The following is a 27,654-nucleotide window of genomic DNA, read 5'->3' on the forward strand; positions in this document are numbered from 1 at the left end:
GAACTCCAGTACTGTGACATTACTGCCTATGTGTTTTGGGGAACGGTGTTGCTGTTAGATTACCTGATAGGTAACTTTAAGAAATAAGCTTGAGTGTTGATCTGTTTCCTGAAAGTATCTTTTAATTTCTATTTATTGCTACCTCGGAAGTTAACAGTCTTTATTTGACAATATTGAGCATGTTACTCAACAAATTGCTGAATTGCCTCGATCATTAAAGACAGGGCAGTGAATAGTTCTCAAATATAAAAGTGTATTATTCTTTAAAGCTGATAAATTTCTTGTGTCTTCTAGAACTTGTTCCATTTGAATTAACCAAGTTTCGAGATGTTGACTTTATGGGGGGACTAGAAAACGGCCACAACAGCCAGTTCTCAAATATGTTTAAAGGAAAGATTAGTTAGTTGATCAGTTAGTTTAGGATAGAGAAGCAAGTACCCTGTGATTGCATCTAGTAGCATTGTTTTATTCCTTCAATTTTTACATCTGGCCCACGTTTATTGTCTTCATTGTAATTGTCTATTATTAATCCTTGTATCTTACACAAGGCAAAATGCTTTTGTTGAGTAAGCAGACTTCAATGAAGCAGAATAAAAACAGAAAAAAATGTGCTGTTACACATTTAAAAAGCTTTTTTCCTCTTTCCAGGTTTATTTCCAAAGTTGAAGAAGTTTTGAATGACTGGAAACTGATTGGAAACTCTGTGGGAAAGCCACTCGATAAGGTCAGATCTGTTTGCTGGTGTTTCAGTATTACTTTGAAACCTCTGTTTTTAGGATATTTGCTGCACTTGACACTTTTTTTTAATTTAAAACCTTTTTTCAAGTTATGTATAATGTATAAACATATCTGGAAGAACCTGTGGCAGGTGATTTTTGTCAGCCATTTGTGAAGTTCTTAAAATAATAAAATTTTATTTATAAGATTATTGTTTGTGAGTGATTTTGTTTCTCCTGATGTTTATTTAAACTCTTTTGCCTTCTCTGTTAATGGTAAGTTTTTTCATCTGTAAAAGAAGAACTGAAATTACTAGTTTCTTGAATAGAGTATTTTGCTTAACCAGAGAGGAAAAATCTTGATCTTACAGCTCAGATGTTGTGGTTAACAGGTATTACACTTATTTTACTCATATTTTGTATTTTATGACACCACTAGCACCATGCCCCACACCTCCCTCACTACTGCACCGCCCCAAGCTTATGGATGTTTTGAAGATTGTGTTTATTTATTTATTTATTTATTTTTTATTGGAAAGGCGGATATACAGAGAGGAGAGACAGAGAGGAAGATCTTCCATCCAATGATTCACTCCCCGAGTGAGCGCAAAGGCCGATACTATGCCGATCTGAAGCCAGGAGCCTCTTCCGGGTCTCCCACGCGGTTGCAGGGTCCCAAAGCTTTGGGCCGTCCTCGACTGCTTTCCCAGGCCACAGGCAGGGAGCTGGAAGGGAAGCGGGGCTGCTGGGATTAGAACCGGCGCCCATATGGGATCCCGGGCGTGCAAGGCGAGGACCTTAACCACTTGCGCCACCGTGCTGGGCCCGGAAGATTGTGTTTTAAAATGAAAAAAGTAGTCTTAGGTTTGAGGTAGAACTTGTCATTCTAGTTCAAGGTATTGATTTTTGACATATAGACCACGTTCCAAATTTGTCCTAAAGATTGCACTCAGAGAACAAACATAAGAACTGGTTTGACTGAAAGAATCTACAGTTTGATTTTTTTTTTTAAGCTCATATGGGAGCTTAGTTTGTTAGATAAGCTTTTTGGAAGTAAATTTATTTACGAAGTAATAATTAACTGTAATTTATCCTTCTGTAGGAATTCTGAATTACTAATATTTGCTAGGGTTTTAATTTTTTTTGTATTTAAAAAAAAGTGGTTGTCCAAGAAGTGTTAAGATTTTTCCTTTAAAAGAGTATGAGGAGGAAATATGATGCTACATATAGAAATCACATATTATTGAAGATTTGTTGAAATACACAAATAAGTCTATTGAAAATTGTTTTGTTTCTAGTTTTGAATAAAGGTGACAAGTTTCAGATTTTTCTGTTCCACTTGAGATATACACACGTGTAACAGTTGATACATATGCCAGTTAAAGGCAGAGTAAATTGGGTATAACTGGAATGGGAAGAAAATTGCACTGCTAAACAGAGCTAATAAGCCAGTTGCTTGTGAGCTCTAATATTTTTTTTTTTTTAAGATTTATTTATTTTTATTGCAAAGTCAGATATATAGAGAGGAGGAGAGACAGAGAGGACGATCTTCTGTCCGATGATTCACTCCCCAAGCGGCTTCAATAGCCAGAGCTAAGCCGATCCAAAGCTAGGAGCCAGGAGCCTCCTCTGGGTCTCCCACGTGGGTGCAGGGTCCCAAGGCTTTGGGCCGTCCTCAACTGCTTTCCCAGCCCACAAGCAGGGAGCAGGATGGGAAGTGGAGCTGCCGGGGCCAGAACTGGCGCCCATATGGGATCCTGGCATATTCAAGGCGAGGACTTTTGTCACTAGGCCACTGTGCTGGGCCCTAGCTCTGATGTTCTTTATTTTACTGATAAATATATATACTGAGTTATTGGTATCTGCTGGATGTGAGGGAGAGAAGCAACAGAGTGAACACATCAGATAAATATTTAAAATGGTAAATTCAACTTTGGGGATTAAGTGGGTATTATGTAGATAGCATACTTCTAGGCATGTAGTAAAGGCTAAAGAAATATTGATTCCAGTTTATTTCTCCTCATTAGATAGCAGTTCTTAGCAATCATGAAAAACATGAGTAAGTTTCAATATAAACTGAGAAGAGTAACAGTTTTAAAAATGAAAGGAGAGTCCGGTATGGTGGCCTAGCGGCTAAAGTCCTCACCTTGAGCATGCAGGGATCCCATATGTGCACCAGTTCTAATCCCGGCAGCTCCACTTCCCATCCTGCTTCCTGCTTGTGGCCTGGGAAAGCAGTAGAGGATGGCCCAAAGCCTTGGGTTCCTGCACCCATGTGGGAGATCCAGAGGAAGTTCCTGGCTCCTGGCTTTGGATCTTCAGATTGACGCAGCATCGGCTGTTGCAGTCACTTAGGGAGTGAATTATTTCATCCTCTCTGTATATCTGACTTTGCAATTAAAAAACAAATCTTTAAAAAGTGAAAGGAAAGGGATTACTTGCTATACAAAAAGTTTATAGAGAATGTCTTAATACACTGTTTTACCTTACGTGTGGGACAATAGTTACCAATTCTCATACTCTGCTGAGGGGCAGTTTTAAAGAAATTATTTCTTTGAAATCCTTAATCTGGAAAATTTCCAAGTAAAAATAGTGTTTGAGTCCTTTGGTACCCATCATCCAGTTTCAACAGTTAATATTTTGCAATTTCTTGTTCATTAGTACGTCTGCTTTTTTTGCTACCTTCTAATAGACTTGTTTTGTAGTTCTTCAAACTTTACATGCAATGCAATATGCAAAACTTAGCTGCTCAATTTTGACAAACGCTCACACCACTGTAACTTGTGCTCCCATCAAGATGCAGACCATTTCTTTGACCCACGGATATCCTAGTGACCCATCCCAGTTAGTTCTCATGCCCCCAGGCATCTGATGTGCGTTCTCTGTGGATTATGTCGTACAGCGTGTTTACATATATAGGATGGCTGTCACCTTGCTAGGGAGTACTGTCTAGGGAACCATGATTGTATGCATTATCTGTGGTCCATGACTGTGTAAGGCATACATTATATATTGTGCCTGGTTTCTTTTACATAATGGTGTTTTAAGATAAATCTACGTTGTCTCATGTAGTCAGGTTTTCTTTTTCTTTGCATCGTTACATGGTAGTCTGTTTTTCTGGATATTCCATATGTTTTATTTGTGGACATACTGTTATGAATAAAGCAGAACATTCTCATAGTGTGAGGACTGTTTCTGTTTGGTAAATATATGGGAGTCGATGTTGTTGTAAGTTGGTGTGTCATTTTATGAGACTGTTGAAGGTTTTGGTACTATGATTCCTGCTTGAAGAGTACATGATAGTTTCAGTTGCTTTACGTTCTGATCAACTGTTGTTTGTTTTCAGTGTTGTCCATTGTAGTCATCTTAATGGGCTTGTGTTTTGTGGCTTTAATTTGTATTTTTCATTACATTTTGAGTTTTTACTTCTGTAATATTCATGCTACTTTAAACATGTTTTTATTGTATTTTTCTTTGTGGAATACCTATTCAAATTCTTTTTTTGTTGAAATAGAGTTTTTTTTAACTTTAAGTCTCTTAGGTACTAGTTTTAGTTTTTGCAAAAGTACAGTTTTCTTTTTTTTTTAGATTTATTTTTTTTATTATTTTTTCATTGGAAAGGCGGATATACAGAGAGGAGAGACAGAGAGGAAGATCTTCCGTCCGATGATTCACTCCCCAAGTGAGCGCAACGGGCCGATGCTATGCCGATCCGAAGCCAGGAGCCTCTTCCGGGTCTCCCACGCGGGTGCAGGGTCCCAAAGCTTTGGGCCGTCCTCGACTGCTTTCCCAGGCCACAGGCAGGGAGCTGGAAGGGAAGCGGGGCTGCTGGGATTAGAACCGGCGCCCATATGGGATCCCGGGCGGCAAGGCGAGGACCTTTAACCACTTGCGCCACCGCGCCGGGCCCGAAAGTACAGTTTTCTTCTGGAAACATTATCATTAATTTGTAATTTAACCTCTAAGTCTGTGATTCAATTTGCATATGGTGTGAGGTATGCGATCAAGTTTGTTTCTTTTCACATGGGTTGCCTGTTCTAAAACTTTCCTTTCAACATATGTTTTTTTCTTTGTTGAATTGTTTTGTCAGCAATTGGTCTAAATGCTTGGTCTAAAAAGTCTTTTTCTAGATTATAGATTAATATGTATGACTAATGTCAGTGCCACACTCTCTTGTTCATTTACCTAATTTGATACTGTTGACAGTTTAGGCCAGATTATTGTGGGACTTGTGCACTGCAGTAGCAGCATCTGTGTCCTGTGCCTGGTAGGGTTCTACCTGGTAGTGCTTTCCTAGGTGTGACAGACTATTTTGTCTGTTTTAGGCATTTTGTATTTAGATATTTTTTTTTTTAAGATTTATTTATTTTTCGTACAAATCAGATATACAGAGGAGGAGAGGCAGAGAGGAAGATCTTCCATCCGATGATTCACTCCCCAAGTGAGCACAACAGCTGGTGCTATGCCAATCCAAAGCCGGCAACCAGGAACTTTTTCCAGGTCTCCCACACACACAGAGTCCCAAGGCTTTGGGCCATCCTTGACTGCTTTCCCAGGCCACAAGCAGGGAGCTGGATGGGAAGTGGAGCAGCCAGGATTAGAAGTGATACCTATATGGGATCCCGGCGAGTTCAAGGCAAGGACATCAGCTGCTAGGCCACCATGCCAGACCCTAGATATTGTTTTTAATAATAAGCATCTTAATTTCCATAAAGAGTTACAATTTTGCTGAGATTGTAATTGAGTTTTTTTTTTTTTAATTTAAAAATGACTTTAGGAAGAAGTGACATTCTAAGTCTTAAAATTTCAAGTTACAGACATGGCATATCTGTGTAAGGTCATTTAATTTCTCTGAATTATATATTTGTACTTTGAATCCTGAGACAGCTAAATTTATTCATTAATCCATATTGTTTTGCTAATTCTTTTCCATTTTCTACACTAAGAAGTATGCTGTACAGGAACAGGGGCAGGTCCGCTTTTAAAATTTTTCATTTTTTTTTTAAGATTTATTTTATTTTTTATTGGAAAGGCGGATATACATAGAGGAGAGACAGAGAGGAAGATCTTCTGTCCAATGATTCACTCCCCAATTGAGCACAACGGCCGATGCTATGCCGATCTAAAGCCAGGAGCCTCTTCCGGGTCTCCCACATGGGTGCAGGGTCCCAAAGCTTTGGGCTGTCCTCGACTGCTTTCCCGGGCCACAAGCAGGGAGCTGGAAGGGAAGTGGGGCTGCCGAGATTAGAACCGGCGCTCATATGGGATCCTGGGGCGTGCAAGGTGAGGACCTTAACCACTGTGCCACCGTGCCGGGCCCCCACTTTTAAAATTTTTGTACCTGTTTTCTCATTGTATTAATTAGGAGTCTCAGTAAAATGTTGCATACTGTGGTTCAAAGTGGGCATCCTGACCTGGCCAGTGGTAGGTGTGAGCAGGAAATTTCAGTGCTTCAATACTTACTTTTTTTTTTTGTAAGATTTATGTTTATTATTTTTTTGATTGGAAAGGCGGATATACAGAGAGGAGAGACAGAGAGGAAGATCTTCCATCCAATGATTCACTCCCCAAGTGAGCGCAATGGCCAATGCTATGCCGATCCGAAGCCAGGAGCCTCTTCTGGGTCTCCCACGCGGGTGCAGGGTCCCAAAGCTTTGGGCCGTCCTCTGCTGCTTTCCCAGGCCACAGGCAGGGAGCTGGAAGGGAAGCAGGGCTGCAGGGATAGAACCGGTGCTCATATGGGATCCTGGGCGTGCAAGGCGAGGACCTTAACCACTGTGCCACCGCACCGGGCCAATACTTACTTTTTTAAACTATAGTGAAATATAAGACTTGGTATTCTAACTTTTCAAGCGTAAAATTTAATAGTATTAAGAAGTTTTAAGTTGTGCAGTCTTCAACACTAAAAATTTTACATCAATCCAGATTGAACTCTACTTATTATATAATGGCCTCCAGCTCCTTTCCAACCCACTGGCAAACACTATTGTAGTTTTCTGTGTCTATACTGCATAGATATGCTGCCTCATATAAGTAGAATCATACAGTATTTGTCTTCTTGTGTCTGGCTTACTTCAGTTAGCCTAATGTCTTCAAGAATCATCCTAGTTACAGCATGTGTTGGAATTTCCTTCTTTTTAAGGATGAATAATACTTTATATAAATGCCATATGTTGATTCATTCTTTGGTGGATACTGGGTTACTTTTTCTTTTGGCTGTTTTGGGTAGTGCTGAGAATATGCAAACACCTGTTTGAATTCCCATTTTCTTTTTCTTTCTCTAAGGATTTATTTATTATTATTTTTTTTTTGAAAGGCAGAATGTCAAAGGGAGAGATAGAGAAGTCTTCCCTTCATTGGTTCACTCCCCAAATGGCTTCAAAGGCCAGGCCTGGGCCAGGCTGAAGCCAGGAGCCTGGAACTTCATCTGGATCTGCCCTTGGCTCAAAGACAGGCCATCTTCTGTAGCTTTTCTCAGTCCTTCCAGGGTATTTTTGTAGGTTTATACTCAAAAGTTGCATTATTGGATCATGTGATAATTCTACTTTAATTTTGGCAGGAACCACCATACTTTTGTTGAAGTACAGATGCTATTTTTGTTTACCTGAAAATATCTTTGTCTGCCATGTCTTTGAAGGATAATTTTGCAGAACAATCCTATTCCTCCATTTGTTTTTCAAAGATTTATTTTTATTTCAAAAGTGGAGTTACAGAAAGAAGAAGAGATAGTGATTGTTCATTCATTGGTTTGCTCCCCAAATGACTGGAATGCCTGGAGCTGAGCCAGTCGTTTCTTCTAGGTCTCCTATATTGGTGGAGGGGCCCAAGGACTTGAGCCATCCTCTTCTGCTTTCCCAGGCGAAAAGCAGAGACCTGGATCAGAAGTGGAGGAGTTGTCCTTTAGTTTCTAATAAAAAGTTTTTTCTTGTACTTTGGTTTTCCCATGGCTGCTTTGAAATTGCTTTTATTTTTTAATCTGGGGCTGCATGTCAAGTAAACCTTATATTTTTCCCCTCTGGTATTGGGAAGAATGTTATTGATATTGTTGGGAATTGCATTGAGTCTATAGATTCTAATGGATAATATGGATGTTTTCAACACAATGACTTTTTCCAGTCCACAAATATGATACATTCCTTTTTTTTCCCCCATCTTTGTCAGTTTCTTTTATTGGTGTTAGCATGATTTTCATTGTAGAGCTCTTTAACATATGATTAGATTTATTCTCAATTTTTGTGTGTGGCTATTATAAAAGGGCTTCTTTTTCAGACAGTTTGCCATTGGTATGTAGAAATGCTGCTGATTTTTCTGTGTTGATTTTGTATCAGAGCTGCTGAATTCATTTATTGTCATTGCTTTTTGTTGTAATCAGGAGTTTTTCTACAGGTAAAGATCTTTGTATCTGGAAGCAGTGCTTCTTTCTAACTTGGATGCCATTTGTTTTTCCTGCTTAAATGCTCTGGCTAGGACTTCTAGTAATACATTGAGTCAACAATAAAAGCAAAAGCAGTCACCCTTGTCTTATCCGAGTTCTTAGACGACTTCAGCTTCCTCCCCATTCAGCGTGATCTTAGTTGTGAAGGCTCATTATATATTACCTTCATTATGTTGAAGTGTATTCCTTTTGTGCCTAATTTGTTTGGAGTTTTTATAATTATGTAATTATTTTTATTTATTTGAAAGGCAAAGAGACAGGAACAGCTGTTGATCTGTACTCCTGCAGGCTCACTTTCTAAATGCCCAGAACTTTTGGGGGTAGAGCAGGCAAAAGGCTTGAGCCTTCAGTTCAGACCAGGTTTACTATGTGGTTGGCAAGGATGCTAGTGATGAAGACATCACCTGCTGCCTCCTGCGATGCGCATAGTTAGCAGAAAACTGAATCACAAGCAGAACCAAGGGGAGTCTAGCCTAAGCATTCCGACATGGAATATAGGTGTTCCAGGGGAGACCCACTGCACCAAGCACTGAGCTCAAGTTTTTGGTCTTGAAGGAAGGCTAAATTTTATCTGATGCCTCGTTTGCATCAAATGAACTGACCATATGGTTTTTGTCTTTTGTTCTACATATTCCATTATTGGTTTGTGTATCTTGAAATATCCTTGCATCCCTGGAGTTAATCCCACTCAATCTGGGTAAACCATCTTTCTAACAGGCTGTTGGATTTGGTTTGCTAGTATTTTGTTGAGTATTTTTGCATTTGTGTTCATTAAGAATGTTGGTTTGTTACTTTCTGATTTGATTGTATCTTTGGTTTTTGGAATGGGGGATAATCTTGACCTCAGAGAATGAGTTTTAAAGAACTCTCATCAGAGTTAAAATGGTTTGAAAAGATATGTTATTTTTTAAATTTTCGATAGAAACCAACAGTGCTGCTATCTGGTATGGGGCTTTGCTTTGAAGAGCTTTTTTTTCCCACTGATTGACTCATTGCTTGTTGTGGGTTTCTTCAGCTTTTCTGTTTACAATTTGATCTCTTTAAGGTGTATGTATGTGTTTAGGGATTTGCCTGTTCTGGATTATCATATTTGTTGCCGAACAGTTGTTTGTAACAGTTTCCAGTGATCCTTTTTCGTTTTACATTTATTTATTTATATATTTTGAAAGCCAGAGGTACAGAGAAAGAAATAAGAGCTCTTCCATCTGGTAGTGTAGTCTTGAGATGGCCATGGTGGCTAGTTCTGGGCCACGCAGAACCAAGAGCTTCATGTGGGTCCCACATGTGAGTGTCCTGAGCGTTTGGGCCATCATGTGTTGCTTTTCCTAGCCCATTAGCAAGGAGCTGAGTTAGAAGTGGAGTAGCCAGGACATCACTGATGCCCATTTAGACAGTGATTTAACCTGCTTAGTCACAATGTTGGCTCCAATTCTTTTTATACTGTGTAACCAGTTTTAGTGTCTCCTTTTTTATATATGATTTTATTTGAGTTTTTTTCTAGCTATGGATTTGTGTTTTGTCGCTTCTAGGAAAAATGTCTGTTAGGTTTTGGTCTGTTTTATATCTCCTCTGATTTATATTTCTTTCCTTCTATTCTTTTGAGATCTTTCTGCTTTTTGATGTATGTATTAATTGCTGTAAATGTCCTTGTTGTTACTGATTTTGTGATAAAATGTAAGTTTTAGTATGCTCTGTCTCCATTTTAATTTTTTCCCAAGAAAACTTTTAGTTTTTCTTAATTTCTTCCCTAATCTGTTGGTTGTTCAAGAGTAAATTATTTGGCCTAGTGCAATAACCTTGCACCTGAAGTCCCCGCCTTGCATGCTCCAAGTTTGCATGCCAGCTGCTCCACTCTTGATCCAGCTCCGTGCTTGTGGACTGGGAAAGCAGTTGAGGACAGCCCAGAGCTTTGAGACCCTGCACCCACATTGGAGATCCGGAAGAGGCTCCTGGTCCCTGGCTGCAGATAGGCTCAGCTCCAGCTGCTGTGGCCACCTGGAGTGAATCATGAGATGGAGAATCTTCTCTGTTTCTCCTTTTCTGTATATCTGACTTTCCAATAATACACACATATGTATATATAAAATGAATTATTTAACTTCCATGTATTGGAATTTTTTTGTTGTTTTTATTTTTATTGGAAAGGCAGATTTACGGCGAGTGAAGGAGAGACAAAGATCTTTTGTCCACTGGTTCACTCCCCAAATGACTTCAATGTCCGAAAATGAGCTGATGCAAAGTTAGGAGCTGGGAGCTTCTTCCAGGCCTCCCACGCAGGATGACTTTGGGCCATTCTCCAGTGCTTTCCCAGGCCATAAGCAGGGAGCTGAATGGAAAGTAGAGCAGCCAGGACATGAACCAGCCCCAAAATGGGATCCGGGTGCTTAGATTAAGCCAGTTGGACCATTGCATGGGGCAGTGTGATTCCATTTTTAAAGGTTCTCTTGGAGAATGTGCTATATATTGTTGAAAAGAATTGTGTATCCTGCAATTATTGGATGGAATAGTCTGTAGATGTGTATTAGGTCCAATTGTTGCTAATTTCTGTGTGTAATCTGGCCATTGCTGATAATGAGGTTTTAAGGTTGCCTGTTACTGTAGTATTGTAGTCTGTCTCTCTTTTAAACTGTTACTATTTACTTTATGTATTTAGGTGCTCTGATTGGGAGTTCGTGCGTATTTATAATTATTACTTATTGTTATGTCTTGCTACATTGATTCATCATTCTGTAATGACTTAAAAAAAAAGATTTATGCTTTTATGTTTGTTGAAAAGTCAGATACACAGGGAGGAGGAGAGACAGAGGAAGATTTTTCCGTCCGCCAATTTACTACCCAAGTGACTGGCAGCCATATGGGATGCTGGCACATTCAGGGCGAGGACTTCAGCCGCTAGGCTACTGTGCCAGGCCCTCTGTACTGACTTTTTTCTCCTGCTTTTAAGTTAGGCTGCTTTATCTAACACAAATATGACTGCTCTTTCTTTATACGTGGGCTGGCTTCTATCATTTTGTTTTCAGTCTGTGTGTGTTCTTAGAAGTAAATTGCCTTATTATTATTATGATTATTGTTTTACACGGTACAGTTTTATATGTGTAGTGGTTCCTCCCTCCCCTTCGTGATTTCCTTCCTCATTTTCCCCTCCTTCCATTTCCTCCTGAGATACAGTAGTATAACTCCTTAGTAAAAGTAACAAACTTAATTCTATGCCACTTACAGAGTGAATTTCTTAATGTTTGTGATTAGCCTGCTTAGATGGTCCCAGTCTTATTAGTGCCATGCAGTGCATCCCAATCAGGAGCCAGTGAAACACAGGCCTTTGCCATGTTAGGCCTGATGCAGGTATTGCCATTGTTTCTTCCCAGCCCATTTGATCTCTGCTGCTTGCTGGTTTTGAAATCCACGGTGAATACAGTGTCTCTATCTTCTTGGCAGACTCGGTGGCCAAAGGAACTTTATTTCTTAAGGATTTTTACTCTTGGCTTGCTTTGTATAGATTTTTTTACCCTCTCTGGTTTATCACAAGGCTTACAAAAACCTTTGAAATACAAGAAAGTATTTTGAGGCGATGGCAACACAACACTGATCATAGAAGGGAAGGAAGATAAAATAATACTAAATAAAAACTAAATTTGTGCTTCATTGCCTCTAACATTTTGAATTTTGTATATTTTTATAATATTTATCACTATATTAAGTTATTTTAAAAATTATTTAGCTTTTCATTTTTCACATTGAAGAGATAAATGGGTTATACATCAATGTATATACAATGTTTACAACATTGTAGCATTTTGAATATGTATGGTTGTTCTAACTAATGAGTTTTGTGCATTTCAGCACTTTTTTTTCTTATTAGTATTTCTTAAGATCAATAAGTCCTTAAAAATTTCTTGGAAGACATTCTGGTAGTGATAAATTCTCTGTTTTTCGTGTTTCAGATAATGTCTGATTTTTATAATTTCTTTTAAAGATGGTTTATTTATTGGAAGGCATAGTTATGGAGAAAATGGGAGATACAGAAAGAGGTCTTCCAATCACTGGGCCAAGCCAAAGTCAGAAGCAAGAAAGTTGATCTGGGTCTCTCATGTGGGTGCAGGGGTACAGACTCTTGGCCATCCTTTGGTGCTTTCCCATGAACATTATCAGGGAGCCGGACACACCAACGCCCATCTGGGGTGGCAGCTTACCCTACTGTGCCACAACACTGGCTCTGTTTCTCCCTTGTTTCTGTACCCTGAGTACAGTATTCTTAGCTGGCAGTTTTTCTCTTCAACGTGGTGCACATCTTGTCCCACTCTGTTATGGTCTTTATGGTTTATGCTTAGAAGTCTGGTGAGGCAAATTGGAATATTGTTACATAGCACCTCTGAACATTTTTTTAAATTTTATTAAAATTTTTTGACATGATTTTATTTGAAAGGCAGAGTGACAAGGAAAGTGAGAAGAGAAATCTTTCATTTTTTCACTTCCAGATGCCTGTGACAGTCATGAGTCTGCCACACCAAAGTCAAGAGCTGGGAACTCCAGGTCTCCCACACGGGTAGTAGGAATCCGAGGTTTTGGGCCATCATTCACTTCCTTCCGGACATGTTAACAGGATGCAAGGAGTGCAGAATAGCCAGTACTGGAACCCTTCCTATGATGCAGGATTTGGATTTCCCAAGCAGCAGTTTAATCTGCTGTATCACAATGCTAACCTCTGGATTTTTTTTTTTTTTAATTGGAAAGGCAGATATACAGAGAGGAGAGACAGAGAGGAAGATCTTCCGTCCAATGATTCACTCCCCAAGTGAGCACAACGGCCTATGCTATGCCGATCCGAAGCCAGGAGCCTCTTCCGGGTCTCCCACACGGGTGCAGGGTCCCAAAGCTTTGGGTCGTCCTCGACTGCTTTCCCAGGCCACAGGCAGGGAGCTGGATGGGAATTGGGGCTGCCAGGATAGAACCGGCACCCATATGGGATCCTGGGGGTGCAAGGTGAGGACCTTAACCACTGTGCCACCGCGCCGGGCCCTGGATTTTTTATATATATTGAAAAGTGAACATTTATTTACTTCTACATGCTATATTCTTTCTTAGCATCTTATTTGTATGATACCATTTAATCCTCATACGTGTTCCAGGAAGTTGCTGTTATTTAGTATCCCCATTTAGTTGGAGGAAATTTAGGCACTGAGAATAAAGTTAAAGGCCCAAGGTTGCTCACCCAGTAGGCCATAGAAGTGCTCTGTGAACCCAAGAACTCTGTCCTCTAAGGGCTGACACTGGGTATAATAGACTAAATTCTCACCTGTGTCAGCATTCCATGTGGGTGCCATTTGAAGTCCAGGTTGCTGCTCTTCTGATCCTCGTCTCTGCTTTTGATCTAGGAAAGCAGTGGAGGATGGCTCAAGTTCTTGGGCCCCTATGTTCAGATGGGAGACCTATAAGAAGCTCCTGGCTTTGGTTCAACTCAGCTACCATTGTGGCCGTTTGGGAAGTGAACCAGTAGATGAAAGATGTCTTTGTCTCCTTATCTCTGTAACACTTCCTAATAAAAACAAATCTTTAATTATAAAAAATAGCAAATCTAGATTGTTTAAAAGTCTTCTAGATTTAGCTTTTTGTTATGTAAAATTGGGTTCCATTTTTTGCTGAGCTCCCCAATTTCAGCCTGTCTACCTTTTTTGTGCTCTTTTTCTCTTTTCAGTGTGTTCAGAGGAATATTCTTAAACTAAACCTGTTGTGGTAGAAGACTTCACAAATGCTTTCATTGGTTTTTCACTGCTTACAAGGTTAAATCTCAATTCTAGAAATGATACTCTGATCAGCCTCTGCTTTCTTTACCCTTTCTCACCTGCGCTATAGGGAACTTCAGCTGAATTGGGCCAGTTTAATTTATGGATGCTTTATTTGTTCTTCATTATCTTCAATTCTGCTCTTGACACTTCCTAGAATGGCACAAGCCTTGAGCCCTATACTATGACTCAATGAAAGGCTAAATCCTCACTTTTGCAAGTGCCAGGATCCCATATGGGTACCAGATTATATGCCAGCTGCTCCACTCTTGATCCAGTACCATGCTTATTGCCTGGGAAAGCAGCAGAGGATGGCCAAAAGCTTTGGGACCCTGCATCCACATGGGAGACCCAGAAGAAGCTTCTGGCTCCTGGCTTTGGATTGGCTCAGCTCAGGCCATTGCAGCCATCTGGGGAATGAAACAGCGGATGGAAGATCTTTCTGTCTCTTCTTCTTTCTGTAATCTGCCTTTCCAATAAATAAGTAATTCCAAATTTTTCACTTGCTTAACCGTTCTCATTTGAACACCTGCACATTTTTCCTATTTGCCATATTACAGTATGTGTCATGAGTTGACTTTTTACTCCATTAGTGTCTGTAGTTTTAGCTTTCACATTCTGATCTATAATCCATTTTTAGTTAATGCTCGTTTCTAGTGTAAGAAAGGGTCAAACTTCATTGTTTTACAAGTGAGCACTCTTTTCCCAGGTAATTCAAAGTATAGGGACTACTGTTTAGATTGTGTGCTGGTCCTGATTGAGATAGACTTGATCACAGTGTGTACTTCCACATACGTGTAATGTAGATAACATGCTAGTTATTTCCTGGTATCTTTGGAAATTATGGAGGCTGTAATAAGTGCAAAACGATTAGTTCCTAAAATACTTACCAGGTGTGTGTTTGCTGGGCTGCCAAGGTGGTTGGAACATAGTCTGTATCTATTTCTCCACATTATAAAGAACATAAAGAATGAAAATAAGATGCTATTCTTGCGGTTTAAGCAAGATGCTGAGAGAAGTCACAAACTGAAGTGAAATAGATTTGCTTTAGACATTTTGGTTAAATTTTGAAGAATGGGTAATAGAGAAGTACAGTGAGAAAAGCCCTGGAGTAGGTACAGAGGAAAGAGCAGGCTTCAGGGAACAGACGCTGTTATAATAGGGTGGATTGCAGATAGCTGTGAGAGGTCAAGCAAAAGCGGTGGGACCAGAATTTTTTGCCAGAATGGGTACTGGACACTTAGAGGTATATGTATATTGCAATTTCTAAATATGCTGTGTTTTTATATTCTGTCAAATTCTTTATGTATAGATGTGTAATATATATAATTATAGCAATTGCAATTGCAGTTTATAGCTATATATAGTTTTAAAAAGTCATTTCTTGGTTTTCATGGGGGATTGGTACCAGGACCTCTGTGGATACCAGAATCAGTGGCTGCTCAGATCTTTTATATAAAATGGTGTAATATTTGCATATAACTTTTATATATCCTCCTGTATTTTTAAGTCATCCCTAGATTATTAAAAGTACTAGTACAATGTAAATTCTGTATGAATGATTGGTTATTTTTTAATGGAATAATGACAAGAGAAATATCTTCGTGTTCAAGGTAGACTCAAGATTTTTATTTGGTGTGTTTGATTTGAGATCAGTTTATTTCTCAGATGTGAAATGCACAGATATAGAGGGCCAAATTACACACACGGAAGTGTGTATAATAAAAATAGTAAAAATTGTTACTGATAAGATAGATGAGTGAAAGCTGAATAGGCCAATATTAGAGGCTATGGGAAGCCATTGAATGGTCTTAAGTGGAAAAGGAATGATCAAATGTGTATTTTAAGGTGTTACACCAAAGAAGAGTGTTACACCATTATATTCAGGGGCTGGTGTGGTGATTACATAGGTTAATCCTTCACCTGCAATGCCAGCATCGTACATGGGCACTGGTTCTGGTCCCAGCTGCTCTACTTCTGATCCACCTCCTTGCTAATGGATTTAGAAAGCAGCAAAGGATGAATCAAGCCCTTGGAACCCTGCACCCACGAGAGAAATCAAGAAGCTCCTGGCTCCTGGCTTCAGATTGGCTCAGCTCCTGACATTGTGGCCATTTGGGGAGTGAACTAGCAGATGGAGGATATCGCTGTATGACTCTCCTCTCTGTGAATCTGCCTTTCAAAGAAAGAAAGAGAGGGAGGAAGGGAGGAAGGAAAGAAGGGAGGGAGTCCAGAAGTGATCTTTATGTTGCTGAGGTCTTGAGCCCTCCAGAGTTTTGGCTTAATATATTGTAGTCAGGGCCAGCACTGTGGTGGTGTAGGTTGCTTACAGTGCCTGTATTCTATATACCTAATTCCATTCCTGATCCAGCTCCCTGCTAGTGTTCCTGGGAAAGCAGAAAAAGATCGCTCAAGTTGGAGACCTGGAAAAAGTTCCTGGCCCACCCCTAGCCATTGTGGCCATTTGGGGGGTGGAAGACCTCTTTCTTTGTCTCTTTTTCTGTAACTCTCCTTTCAAGTAAATATATCCCTTTACTTTTCTTTTGGAAAAGTAATCTCCCTCTCCCTAATACTCCTGCTTTCCTTTGAAGATACTGTTCGTTCCATATAATCATCTCGTTTTTGAAGAGATAGCTTATTGATTTTGCTGTTTGTTGGGTTGTGCTTTATAATTAAATGTACAGAATTCCAGTTTACAGTTTGTTTTGATAAGTGTCACTACAATCAAAATTCAAGAAGGAATATCTTTGTTGTCCCAGAAGGATGCCTTGTTTCTCTAATTAAACCTAGAAAAGGCCAGTTTTGAATCCTTTGTTTTCCTTTTCTTGAACTTTATAAATGATGCCATGTGATAAACACTGTTTCCATTTATTTGCTTGACAGACATACAGAGATGTTTCATCTACTGGTTCTCTCCTTAGATGCCCCCAATAAGTAGGGCTGGGCCATGCCAAAGCAGGAACTCTGACTCAACTCAGGTTTCTCATACTGATGGCAACAGCTTAAGTACTTGAGCCTTCTTGTGCTGCCTGCCAGGATGTACAGTCATGCCAAGCTGGTTTGGAAGCAGATTAGAACCCAGGTACTCTGATACACGATGCAGGTATCTCAAGCAGCAACCTAACTGTTGTGCCAGATGTGTGCCCTAGCATGTGTCTTTATATCTGATTTTGTTGCTTAATATACTTTGTTCTTTTTAGGATTATTTGGAGAAAGAGTTAGGTCTTTCATCTGGTGTTTCACCCCCAAAATGGCCCTAATAGCTGGGGTTGGGCCAGGCCAAAACCAGGAGCTTCATCTAGGTTTCCCACTTGAGTAACAGGGACCCATGAACTTGGGCCATTTGCTGCTGTGTTCCAAGCAAACAGGGAGCTGGGTTGGAAGTGGAATAGCTGGTACTTGAACTGTCACTCTCATGAGATGGTAGCAGTAGTGGTGTTGGCAGTGGCACCTTAAATTATTGTACAACACCAACCCATAACATGTTTTAAAAATTGATTCTTATGAGCTGTTTTTTTTTTTTAATTATCATTTCATAATACAATTCCATAGACCCTGGGATTTTCCTTACCCACTACCCAGTTTCCTCCCCACTGCCAGAGTTCCACTATATTATATATAGTATAGTGCTTAATCATATGTCCGTAATTGCAGGCATGGACAATGGCAGAGAGTCCAACATACTATTGTCAAGTTATAGTTAACAGTTTCATTGGGAGTCTATCTTTGGAAGTAGAGATGCATACTACATTGTATCCTCACATCTGGATATGTTAGACTCCATTACAGTTACTATACATCCCCTTAAAAGAAAAACCACAATACAAAACCAACAGCAAGAAGAAAAACAGAAATTTACAATAGCATGAAGTTGAATAATATGCTACTAGATATGATACTCTCAATTACACAATGCTACTGAATGAATAATGTGTCACTGAGGAAATGAAAAAGAAAATAAAGAACCTTCTTGAAGAAAATGATGCTACTGTAAGATCTATTAGTCAATGAAGAATTTAATGAGAAAGAGTTCTGAAGAGATGAAACTAAATTTAAAAAATGATAGGATATCGTTTCTGCTGATCTTTGTTGATGAGATGTGCCTCCTGTAGACAACAAATAGATGCGCTTTGTTTTTAATCCAATCTACTAATCTATGATGTTTGATTGATGGGTTTAAGCCACTTACATTCAGGGTTAATATGAATGGGTGGTAATTTGGTCCTGTCATTTTAGCAATGGGTTGTTCATTGACTTAGTCTTCTGCTGTTATTTTACTGGGATGTTCTTCACATTTGCCTTTGGTTTTGGTGGGCACTGTTCCTTTTCTCTGTCAAGAGAACATCTTTATCCTTTGTAGGGCAGGTTTGGAAGAGGCATATTTTTTTTAACTTTTCTTTACTGTGGAACAATTTTATTTCATTTTCAAAGACAAAGGAAAGTTTTGCTAGGCATGTTATCCTGGGCCAACAATTTTTTCTTTTAGAATCTGGAGTATGTCACTCCGTTCTCTTTTGGCCTGTAGTTTCCTATGAGAGGTCTCCTGTGAATTTAATTGTCAATTGATTTTTTTCACATGCACCTTTAAGGATCTTTTCCTTATGTTCAATTGAAGAGAGCTTGATTATCATGTGTCGTTTTTAAGGATTGCTTTTGGTCAACCCTGTTGGGAGTTCTGTAGCCCTTCTGGATGCTGTTTCCCAATTCGTTCTTTAGATCAGGGAATTTTTCTTTCATTATTTCATTAAATACATTTATAAACCCAGCTTGTCGTTCTGCACCTTCTGGGACTCCCATTCCTCTTATAGTTGGCTTTTGAATAGTGTCTTTCAATTCTTGAATACTTGTTATGGCCTGATCCAGTTCTGCTTCCAGCTTTTTGATTATTTCTCCCTGATGACAGGAAATATCTTCCAATTTGGAGATTTTTTTCTGCTGCCTCCTTCATTCTATTTTGGAGACTCTCCAATGTACTTTTTTTTTTTTTTTAAAGATTTATTTTTATTTTTTTTTTATTGGAAAGGTGGATATACAGAGAGGAGAGACAGAGAGGAAGATCTTCCGTCCGATGATTCACTCCCCAAATGAGCGCAACAGCCGATGCTATGCCAATCCGAAACCAGGAGACTCTTCCAAGTCTCCCACATGGGTGCAGGGTCCCAAAGCCTTGGGCTGTCCTCGACTGCTTTCCCGAGCCACAGGCAGGGAGCTGGAAGGGAAGTGGGGCTGCTGGGATTAGAACCGGGGCCCATATGGGATCCCGGGCATGCAAGGTGAGGACCTTAACCACTGTGCCACCGCGCTGGGCCCTGAGACTCTCCAATGTACTTTTAATTTGTGCCACTGTATTCTTCATTTCTGATATATCAGCTTTCATTTGATTCATTTCCAGTGTGACATATTCCTTAAATTTCTTGAACTCCTGTGTTATGTGCTTCTCGTTGTTGATAATAAGCTTTATAACAAGTGTTTTGAATTCTGTATCACCCAGTTTCCCAATATATTCCTCCGTTAGCTCTGATGTTGGCAAAGGCTTCTTTGTATGGGGAGTCTTCAGTAATATTCATTGTGCCTTTATCTCTTCTTTTGCTCTGGGTGATTACACTTCTGGCTAGCAGATTGTTCTTCTTGGGGCAGGTTTCTAAGCTGTCTCACCCACAGGTCTACAGTTTGACTTTACTTATTGCAGTTGGTGCACGACTTTGTTTGCAGTCACTTGTGCTACTCCCTCCAGCGAGATCCAGGTCTGGATTCTTATGTTAGATTTCCACCATGTTCTCTGTAGCCCCAGCTCCTGGCTCACCACTCTCCACCTACTGTGACATTGTGCTGAGGCTGTGCTGTTGTCTGTACAGCCTTTCTCCCAGTTCAGGTTGGAGCAGGTCCCAGGATTAGAGAGACACCAAGTATCCTATATAGTTAGGTTGTTGTTCCTGGTGATCTTGCTGGAACCTGTTGGCCAATAGTTCTGAGGGCCACTCGGACCTGTATTCTGCCATATTTGGTATTATTTTCCTGTGGGACTAGTGCAATGCACTGAGCTCAGTGAATTCTTGCCAAGCTCAGTGCATGCACAGCTCACCGTTGTCCTTGCAGTCTTAACATCTTTCCACACTGTGCAACATGGTGCCTACTGTGCCACTATTAGAGTTCTTAATGTGCTGGCCACCACGTTTGAGAGCTGTCTGGACCTATCTTGGATGGAACCTGTAGGATATCATGTTTTGCAGTACACTGAGCTAGAAATGAGTTTACTCCCAGCTCAGTGCATGTGTAGTACTGTCCCATATAGCCTTTGCCTCCTTAAACAAAATGATGCCCGATATGGCTCCACGGGTCGTACTAGGCTGTAAAATCTACCCTGTTCCTGCACTGCTTGTCTGGAACCTGCTGTTCTGTCGCTGCTCTTGGTCAAATCAGATAGACCAGCAGGATGGACAGTTCGTTGTCTGGATTCACCTCCTGAGCTCCCAGTGAACATCCCTTCCCACCTTGTTGCTGGTAGAGTTCCAGCTGGTGCAGTTCAGATCACTGCTCACTGAATGTTGCTGGGGTGTCAGTCACTACAAGACCACACCATTGTGTCCGCTGCTTTCCTGTGTTTGTCAGTCTCTAGGTACCCCACTGCTGTTCTGTCCTCTCCTATTTCCTGGAATGTGCCCTCTGCTAATGTCTCCCCATCTGTTTAAACATGTCTTACACTATCCTGCCATCTTGGTTCTGTGAGATGGTTGTTAGAGAGCAGCAGTCAAGCTCTTATTTGTGATGTTATATTCCATATCAGAGTGCATGTTTTCAAGTCAGCTTCCATCCAGCTCCTGCTACTCTTCATTCTGGGAGGCAGCAGGTAATGGCTTAAGTATATTTGCCTCTGCCACCCATATGGGAGAATCTTCTTGAATTTCAGGCTCTTGGCTTGGCCCTTGGCTGCTGAAGGCACTTAGGGAGTGAACTTTTCTGTCTCTGTAGCAGGCTCCTGACTTTTTAGATTTTTTAAAATTTATTTGAAAAGCAGGATTGCAAAGCGGAAAGTTAAAAAGAGTTCCATGTGCTGGCTCGCTCCCCAGAGAGCCACATTATCAGAGATTGGATTAGGTCGAAGACAGAAGCATGGAGCTTCATTCTTATCTTTTTAATGTTGAGTGGCAGGGGCTCAAGTACTCAGACAATCTTCTGCTTTTCCAGACCCATTAACAGGGAGCTGGGTCAGAAACAGAGCAGCCCAGGCCTTGAATCTGCACTCATAAGGGATGTTGGGCTGCAGTTGGCAATATCATTTTATGTTCTTAATAATATGTGAGACTTCAAATTGCTCCTTTTTCCATTTGACCCTTGGTATTGTCAGAATTTAATTTTTAGTCATTTTATTGTTTAGTGTCCATCGCATTGTGTTTTAATTTGTATTTCGTTTGTGACTGCAATGCTGTAATCATCTAGTAATTCATTACAATTAATGTGTTGATGTGTCATTCACACCTGTTTATTTAAATCATTTTTAAAGTGGTATTAATGTAAATTATCCTTGTAAATCCTGGGTTTAAATCCTTTTCCATATATATATATATATATATATATTTGTTGTTGTTTTGTTTTGTTTTTAATAAGTTGATTTATTTTTGTTTGAAAGAGTTACAAATTATAGGAGAGATGAAGACAGATCTCCCATCCCTTTCTTGCTCTCCAAATGGTTATAATGGCTAAGCTGAGCCAATCTGAAGCCAGGATCCAGGGATGACTGCTGCATCTCCTATATGGGTGCAGGGATCCAACTACTTGAACTAGTGCCTGCTGCTTTCCCAGGCCAAAAGCAGTAAGCTGGATGGGAAATGGAACAGCCAGGACTAGAACCAGCTCCCACAGGGGATAATGGTGCCTGCAGGTGGGGGATTAGTCTGTTGATCCAGGGCACCAGTTCCATTTATATACTTAATTATACCTCTTGATAAGTACAGGTTTTATTTTGATGGTGATCATTTTTCTGTTTTCAATTTCATAGTTGTTTAGTCATCTCTGTCTCAAGAAATTCAAGATCCCAGCTTGTTCTGTTCTTCTGTATGAATATCTGATTCTAGGACCAAATATTGAAAACGCCTTTTTCTTCCACTCAGTTCTAGTGACATCTCTGTTGTAAAATCAAGTATAAGTATGAATGTATGAGAGTGCTTTGAAAAGTTCCTGGAAATTAAAGAGAAGTTTGGTTTGGTGCAAAAATTTTGACAGAAGTATGTGTACTGTTTCCATAGGAAGCATCTCCATGAACTTTTTCAAACTCTCTTTATTTCTGAACTCTTCTTATGATTCATTGATCTTAGGATCAGTATTACACTATCTAAATCACAGCAAAAAATAGTTCTTAAATTAGGAAATATACTTATCAAAATTACTTTAAGTATTGACATTTGAATTTTCATGTTTTAAAATCAGCTTGTCATTTCTACAAACGACTGCTGGGATTTGGATTCTGCTGGATTCCTGGGTCAATTTTGGGAAATTGACTTGTGTATGAATGTTTGTTTTATCTGAAATGCAGAAAGAGGACAGAGTAGGAGAGAGAGACTGAAAGGCTCTCCCGTCCATTTGCTCATTCCTCAGATGCTGACAGTCACCAGGGCTGGCTCAGGCCGATTCCAGGAGCCTGGCATTTCAGTCTGGTTCTTCTGTTTAGCTGGCAGGGATGCAGTTGCTTGAGTCATCATTTGCTGCCTCTAGTGATGAGTTTTGACAGGAAGTGGGATCAGAAGTGGAGGAGCATGGAGCTGAACGAGACACTTAGAGGGTGGATAAAAGAGTGTTCCAAGCAGCAGGTTCACTGCTGCCCCAGGTCCCCATCTTTTCAGTGGTCCATACACGTGATGTATTTCCATTAGATCTTATACATTTCTTGGCAATGTCTTGATTTATTTTCAAGTAGAGTTCTTGCTCTTTTAGAGTTTTGTGGTGAATTAAAAAATTTTTACTTTCTAAATGTTTGTTGTTAGTGTATTAAGAATATCGGTTCTTATATATGACACAACTTTGTAAACTCAATTTTAGTAGTTTGTTGGTAGATTCCTTTGGTTATTCTATGTGAAAAATCAAATAATCTGCAAATAAGCTCATTTTCACAGCTCAATTTTGATGAGCAAGAGTTTTATATCTGGTTCTAATAGTAAATGTACAGTACACTGGAATTTGTTGTCAAATGACTATCATAACAGATTAAAAGAGGGATAAAAGCATATTGTTTTCTGGTTAAATTATCTGTTTAAATATACAGCCTGCCGTCTTGTGTTTATTACATGCAACCAAACCTTCCTAGAGATAGCTGTTTGTAATAATAATGTTGATAATAATGCCCATGTAACATGTTAAATGAACATTTCAGCTTTACTGCAAATTTCAGAATGGGAATTATTTCTCGGCCCTTAGCACCAGCTCAGGAAAATTAGAGGCAAAATCATTTTAAAAAAAATATGTACTTTTGGGCCCGGCATGATGGCACAGTGGTTGAGGTTCTCACCTTGCATGCCCGGGATCCCATATGGGCGCAGGTTCTAATCCCGACAGCTCAACTTCCCATCCAGCTGCCTCCCTGTGGCCCGGGAAAGCAGTTGAGGATGGCCCAAGACCTTGGGACCCTGTACCTGTGTGGGATACCTGGAAGAGGCTCCTGGCTTCGGATTGGCTCAGCTCCCTGGGGAGTGAATCATTGGACGGAAGATCTTCCTCTCTTGTCTCTCCTCTCTGTATATCCGCCTTTCCAATAAAAATAAAATAAATCTTTAAAAAAAAATATGTACTTGGGTCCGGCGCGGTGGCGCAAGTGGTTAAAGGTCCTCGCCTTGCACGCCCGGGATCCCATATGGGCGCCGGTTCTAATCCCGGCAGCCCTGCTTCCCTTCCAGCTCCCTGCCTGTGGCCTGGGAAAGCAGTCGAGGACAGCCCAAAGCTTTGGGACCCTGCATCCGTGTGGGAGACCTGGAAGAGGCTCCTGGCTTTGGATCGGCATAGTATCGGCCCGTTGCGCTCACTTGGGGAGTGAATCATCGGACGGAAGATCTTCCTCTCTGTCTCTCCTCTCTGTATATCTGCCTTTCCAATGAAAAAATAATAAAAATAAATCTAAAAAAAAAATATGTGCTTTTATTGGAAAAGAAGATCTACAGAGAAACAAAAAGACAAAGATCTTCCATCTACTGGTTCACTCCCCAAGTGACCCAGGTGCCAGAACTGAGCTGATACAAAGTTGGGAGCCAGGAGTTTCTTCTAGATCTCTCATGTGGGCACAGGTTCCCAAGGCTTTGGGCCATCATCTGCTGCTTTCACAGTCCACAAGCAGGGAGCAGGATGGGAAGTGGAGCAGCTAGGGCACGATCCAGCACCCACATTAGGATCCTGGCACTTGAAGGCGGGGAGGAGCCAATGCAGCCATTGGGTCAGGCCTGCAAAATCACGTTTATGCTTATCTTTTAAAAGTAAAATTGCAAAGGGATTTTATAATTAAAGTATATTTTTCAATCTGTATGTTACCATTCAAATTAAAAGATTTGAATGCCAATGATAGTGAAGCTTGCAGAACTGTGAAGCAAATAAATGCAATATACATGTCCTTTAAATTGATTCTATAGACTGCTTTTTTGATAAAAATAGTTTCTAATGTTGAATTATATGCTGTGTTTTGTAATATATGATAGTGTTGCTAGAGTTGAGATTTTTTAGTAAAAAAAATTCTTAAAATTTATGCAATTTGGGCCCGGCGCGGTGGCGCAAGTGGTTAAAGTCCTCGCCTTGCACGCCCGGGATCCCATATGGGCGCTGGTTCTATCCCTGCAGCCCTGCTTCCCTTCCAGCTCCCTGCCTGTGGCCCGGGAAAGCAGTTGAGGACGGCCCAGGGCTTTGGGACCCTGCACCTGCGCGGGAGACCCAGAAGAGTCTCCTGGCTTCGGATCGGCATAGCATCGGCCCGTTGCGCTCACTTGGGGAGTGAATCATTGGACGGAAGATCTTCCTCTCTGTCTCTCCTCTCTGTATATCCTCCTTTCCAATAAAAATAAAATCTTAAAAAAAATTATGGGATTTAATCATTTTCATTTAAAGTGACTGGTACAGGGGCAAGCATTTAGCTTAGAAATGAAGACACCTGTGTGTCAAGTTGGGGAATCTGGGTTGAATGCCCAGCTCTGCACCCTGATTCCTAGCCTCTGATTATTGCCAGCCTTTGGGGGCACTGGTAATGGCTCACTTAACTGGATCCTTGCTACCCACCTGGGTTGAGTTCCAGGGTCCTGACTACAGCCAGGAAGGGCCCAGCCCTAACAGATAGCAGCATTTTGAGAGTGTGCCAACAGATGGAAGCTTTCTCTATCAAATAAAATTTTGTTTAAAAGATTTGCTTTTATTTGAAAGGCAGAATTACAGAGAGAGATCTTCAATCTGATGGTTCACTCTCCAGTGACCACAGTGGCCGAAACTGGGCCCTTCTGAAGCCAAGAGCCAGGAACCTCTGTCTTCCTGGTTTCTCACATGGGTACAAAGGCTCGAGAAGTTGGGTCATCCTCCTTTGTTTTCCTCGGCCTTTAGCATGGAGCTCTATCACAAGAGGAGCAGCTGGGACTGGAACTGGTACTTATTTGGGATGTAGGCGCTGCTGGTAGACACTTTACCTGTTATGCTGCAGCACTAGCCCATCAAAATTTTAAAAAGTAATGTATTTTGTTTTTTGTTTATTTTCCTAATTTGAAAGGTAGATATATATATAGAGAGAGAGAAACAGGCCATCTGCTGTTTCACTTTTGGAATGTCTGCAGTAGCCCGTTCTGAGTGACAAAAACTCAAACTTTAGCTATCACCGCTGCCTCCCTGGGGCTGCATTGGAAGGAAGCTAGAGTCAGGAGCTGGGGCCAGGTGTCAGGCTTTTACTCTCCAGGATGGGATATGGATGTCCTAAGTATTAAACCAAAGCCCTGCTCTGGGGAAGAAGCTTGCATTTACATGTAAAGAAGCATAGAATTATGATTCCTTACAAAGGACCACACCATTGTAGCAAATGGGGAAAATCTATCGGGGGGTAGGAGTTGGGAGAGGGGGAATCCCAGTCTATAGGAAATTGTACCACATAATTCAAAAATTCAAAATAAAAAATCTATATGAAAACATGAAATTAACTGTGCAATCATGATTTTATTAAGAGACTCCTCTCACAAGAAAATTATTTGGAGATTACAGTTTTGTAAGTCTGTTGTCCCATCCTGAACTGTAAAAGTCTGACGCCTGGCCCCAGCTCCCAGCTCCTGACTCGAGGAGAATTTTTAAAAAATAATTACTGTGGGCCCAGCGCAATGGCACAGTGGTTAAGGTCCTCGCCTTGCACACCTGGGATCCCATATGGTCACCGGTTCTATCCCAGCAGCCCCGCTTCCCTTCCAGCTCCCTGCCTTTGGCCCGGAAAGCAGTCGAGGACGGCCCAAAGGTTTGGGACCCTGCACCTGTGTGGGAGACCTAGAAGAGGCTCCTGGCTTCGGATCGGCATAGCATTGGCCGTTGTGCTCACTTGGGGAGTGAATCATTGGACGGAAGATCTTCCTCTCTGTCTCTCCTCTCTGTATATCTGCCTTTTCAATAAAAATAAAATCTTTAAAAAAAAAATAATTACTGTGATAAATCTTTTCTAACGTACTTGGTTTTGTTCATCTATACATTCTTTTTGTCTTTCATTACATAGAGAATGGCTGTGAGCTGAAACAGATGCATATGCAGAAAAAGTCGACCAAAAACCCTGTGGTTAATAAGCTTAAGTGTAACTATTACATAGGTGAATTTTTTTCTATTTCATTAATTACAGGGAATATTTACTTCAGGCACATGGGAAGAGAGATCAGATGAAATTTCATTTGCTGACTTCAAGTTCTCAATCACTCATCATTATCTTGTACAAGAGTCTGCTGACAAAGATGGAAAGGATGAATTACTAGAAGGTAGGGTTTTTCTATGTTTTTAAAGAGTGGTCATAATTTTGAATTAGGTTTTTAAATTTCTTGAATCAAGTGTGTATTTTTCAGTACTTAAATATGCTAGGTGTAGTGCCAAACCTAATTGCACTCAAACTAACATGTGTGCTGTGGGACATACACATACAGGTAACAGCAAAAGTAAATGGACAATGAGAAATGACATCCCAAGGCTAATACTGCTCTACTGAAGTTCACAGGAACATCTCTTTTAATTCGAGAAGATTAGAAAGTATTATGGAAGCCAAGTACTGAAGGGATCATAAATAAAGGAAAATTTGTGTGTTGATTAGATGGTGAATTTTAGACATACCTTAGATTTTTCTTAGACCAGATAGATTAAAACTTTAATGCTATTTGGGCAGGTGTTTGGCCTGCCAGTTAAGATGCCGGCATTTCATGTTAGAGTGCCTGGGATTGAGTCACTGCACCAGCTCCTCATTCCAGCTTTCTGCTCTTGCAGACCCCTGAGGTTGCCTGCTACCTGTGAGCAGATGATGGTTGAAGTAGTAGGGCTGCTGCCTCCTCCCTCAGCTGAGTTCCTGTTTTTCTGACTCCCATAGGCTGTGGCACTTACTTGGAGAGTGAGTCAGCAGATGGGAGCTTTTCTTGCTATGCTTAGGTGTCTTGTTTGCTCTTGACTCTCAAATGTATTTATAATTTTTTTAGAAAATAAAATTCCAGCTTTCTTATTAAAAATTTTTATTGACATTGATGAAATGTTCTTAACATTGTAT

The 27,654-nt window shown here is 40.4% G+C and overlaps 1 protein-coding gene across 3 annotated transcripts in view; it reads left to right on the top strand.

The window, feature by feature from the left end:
• RAB3GAP1 (RAB3 GTPase activating protein catalytic subunit 1) overlaps positions 1–27,654 on the top strand; it is a 91,213-nt gene that overhangs the window by 5,083 nt on the left and 58,476 nt on the right. For all 3 annotated transcript variants that reach the window (XM_040971497.1, XM_040971498.1, XM_040971499.1), the window contains exons 3-4: positions 649–724; positions 26,752–26,884. In XM_040971497.1, coding sequence (XP_040827431.1) covers positions 649–724; positions 26,752–26,884 — 209 coding nt within the window. The remainder of the gene's footprint in view (positions 1–648; positions 725–26,751; positions 26,885–27,654) is intronic.

This window comes from Ochotona curzoniae, unplaced genomic scaffold (genome assembly GCF_017591425.1).
Source record: "Ochotona curzoniae isolate NIBS_2020 unplaced genomic scaffold, NIBS_Ocur_1.0 contig_2210, whole genome shotgun sequence".
Taxonomy (NCBI): domain Eukaryota; kingdom Metazoa; phylum Chordata; class Mammalia; order Lagomorpha; family Ochotonidae; genus Ochotona; species Ochotona curzoniae.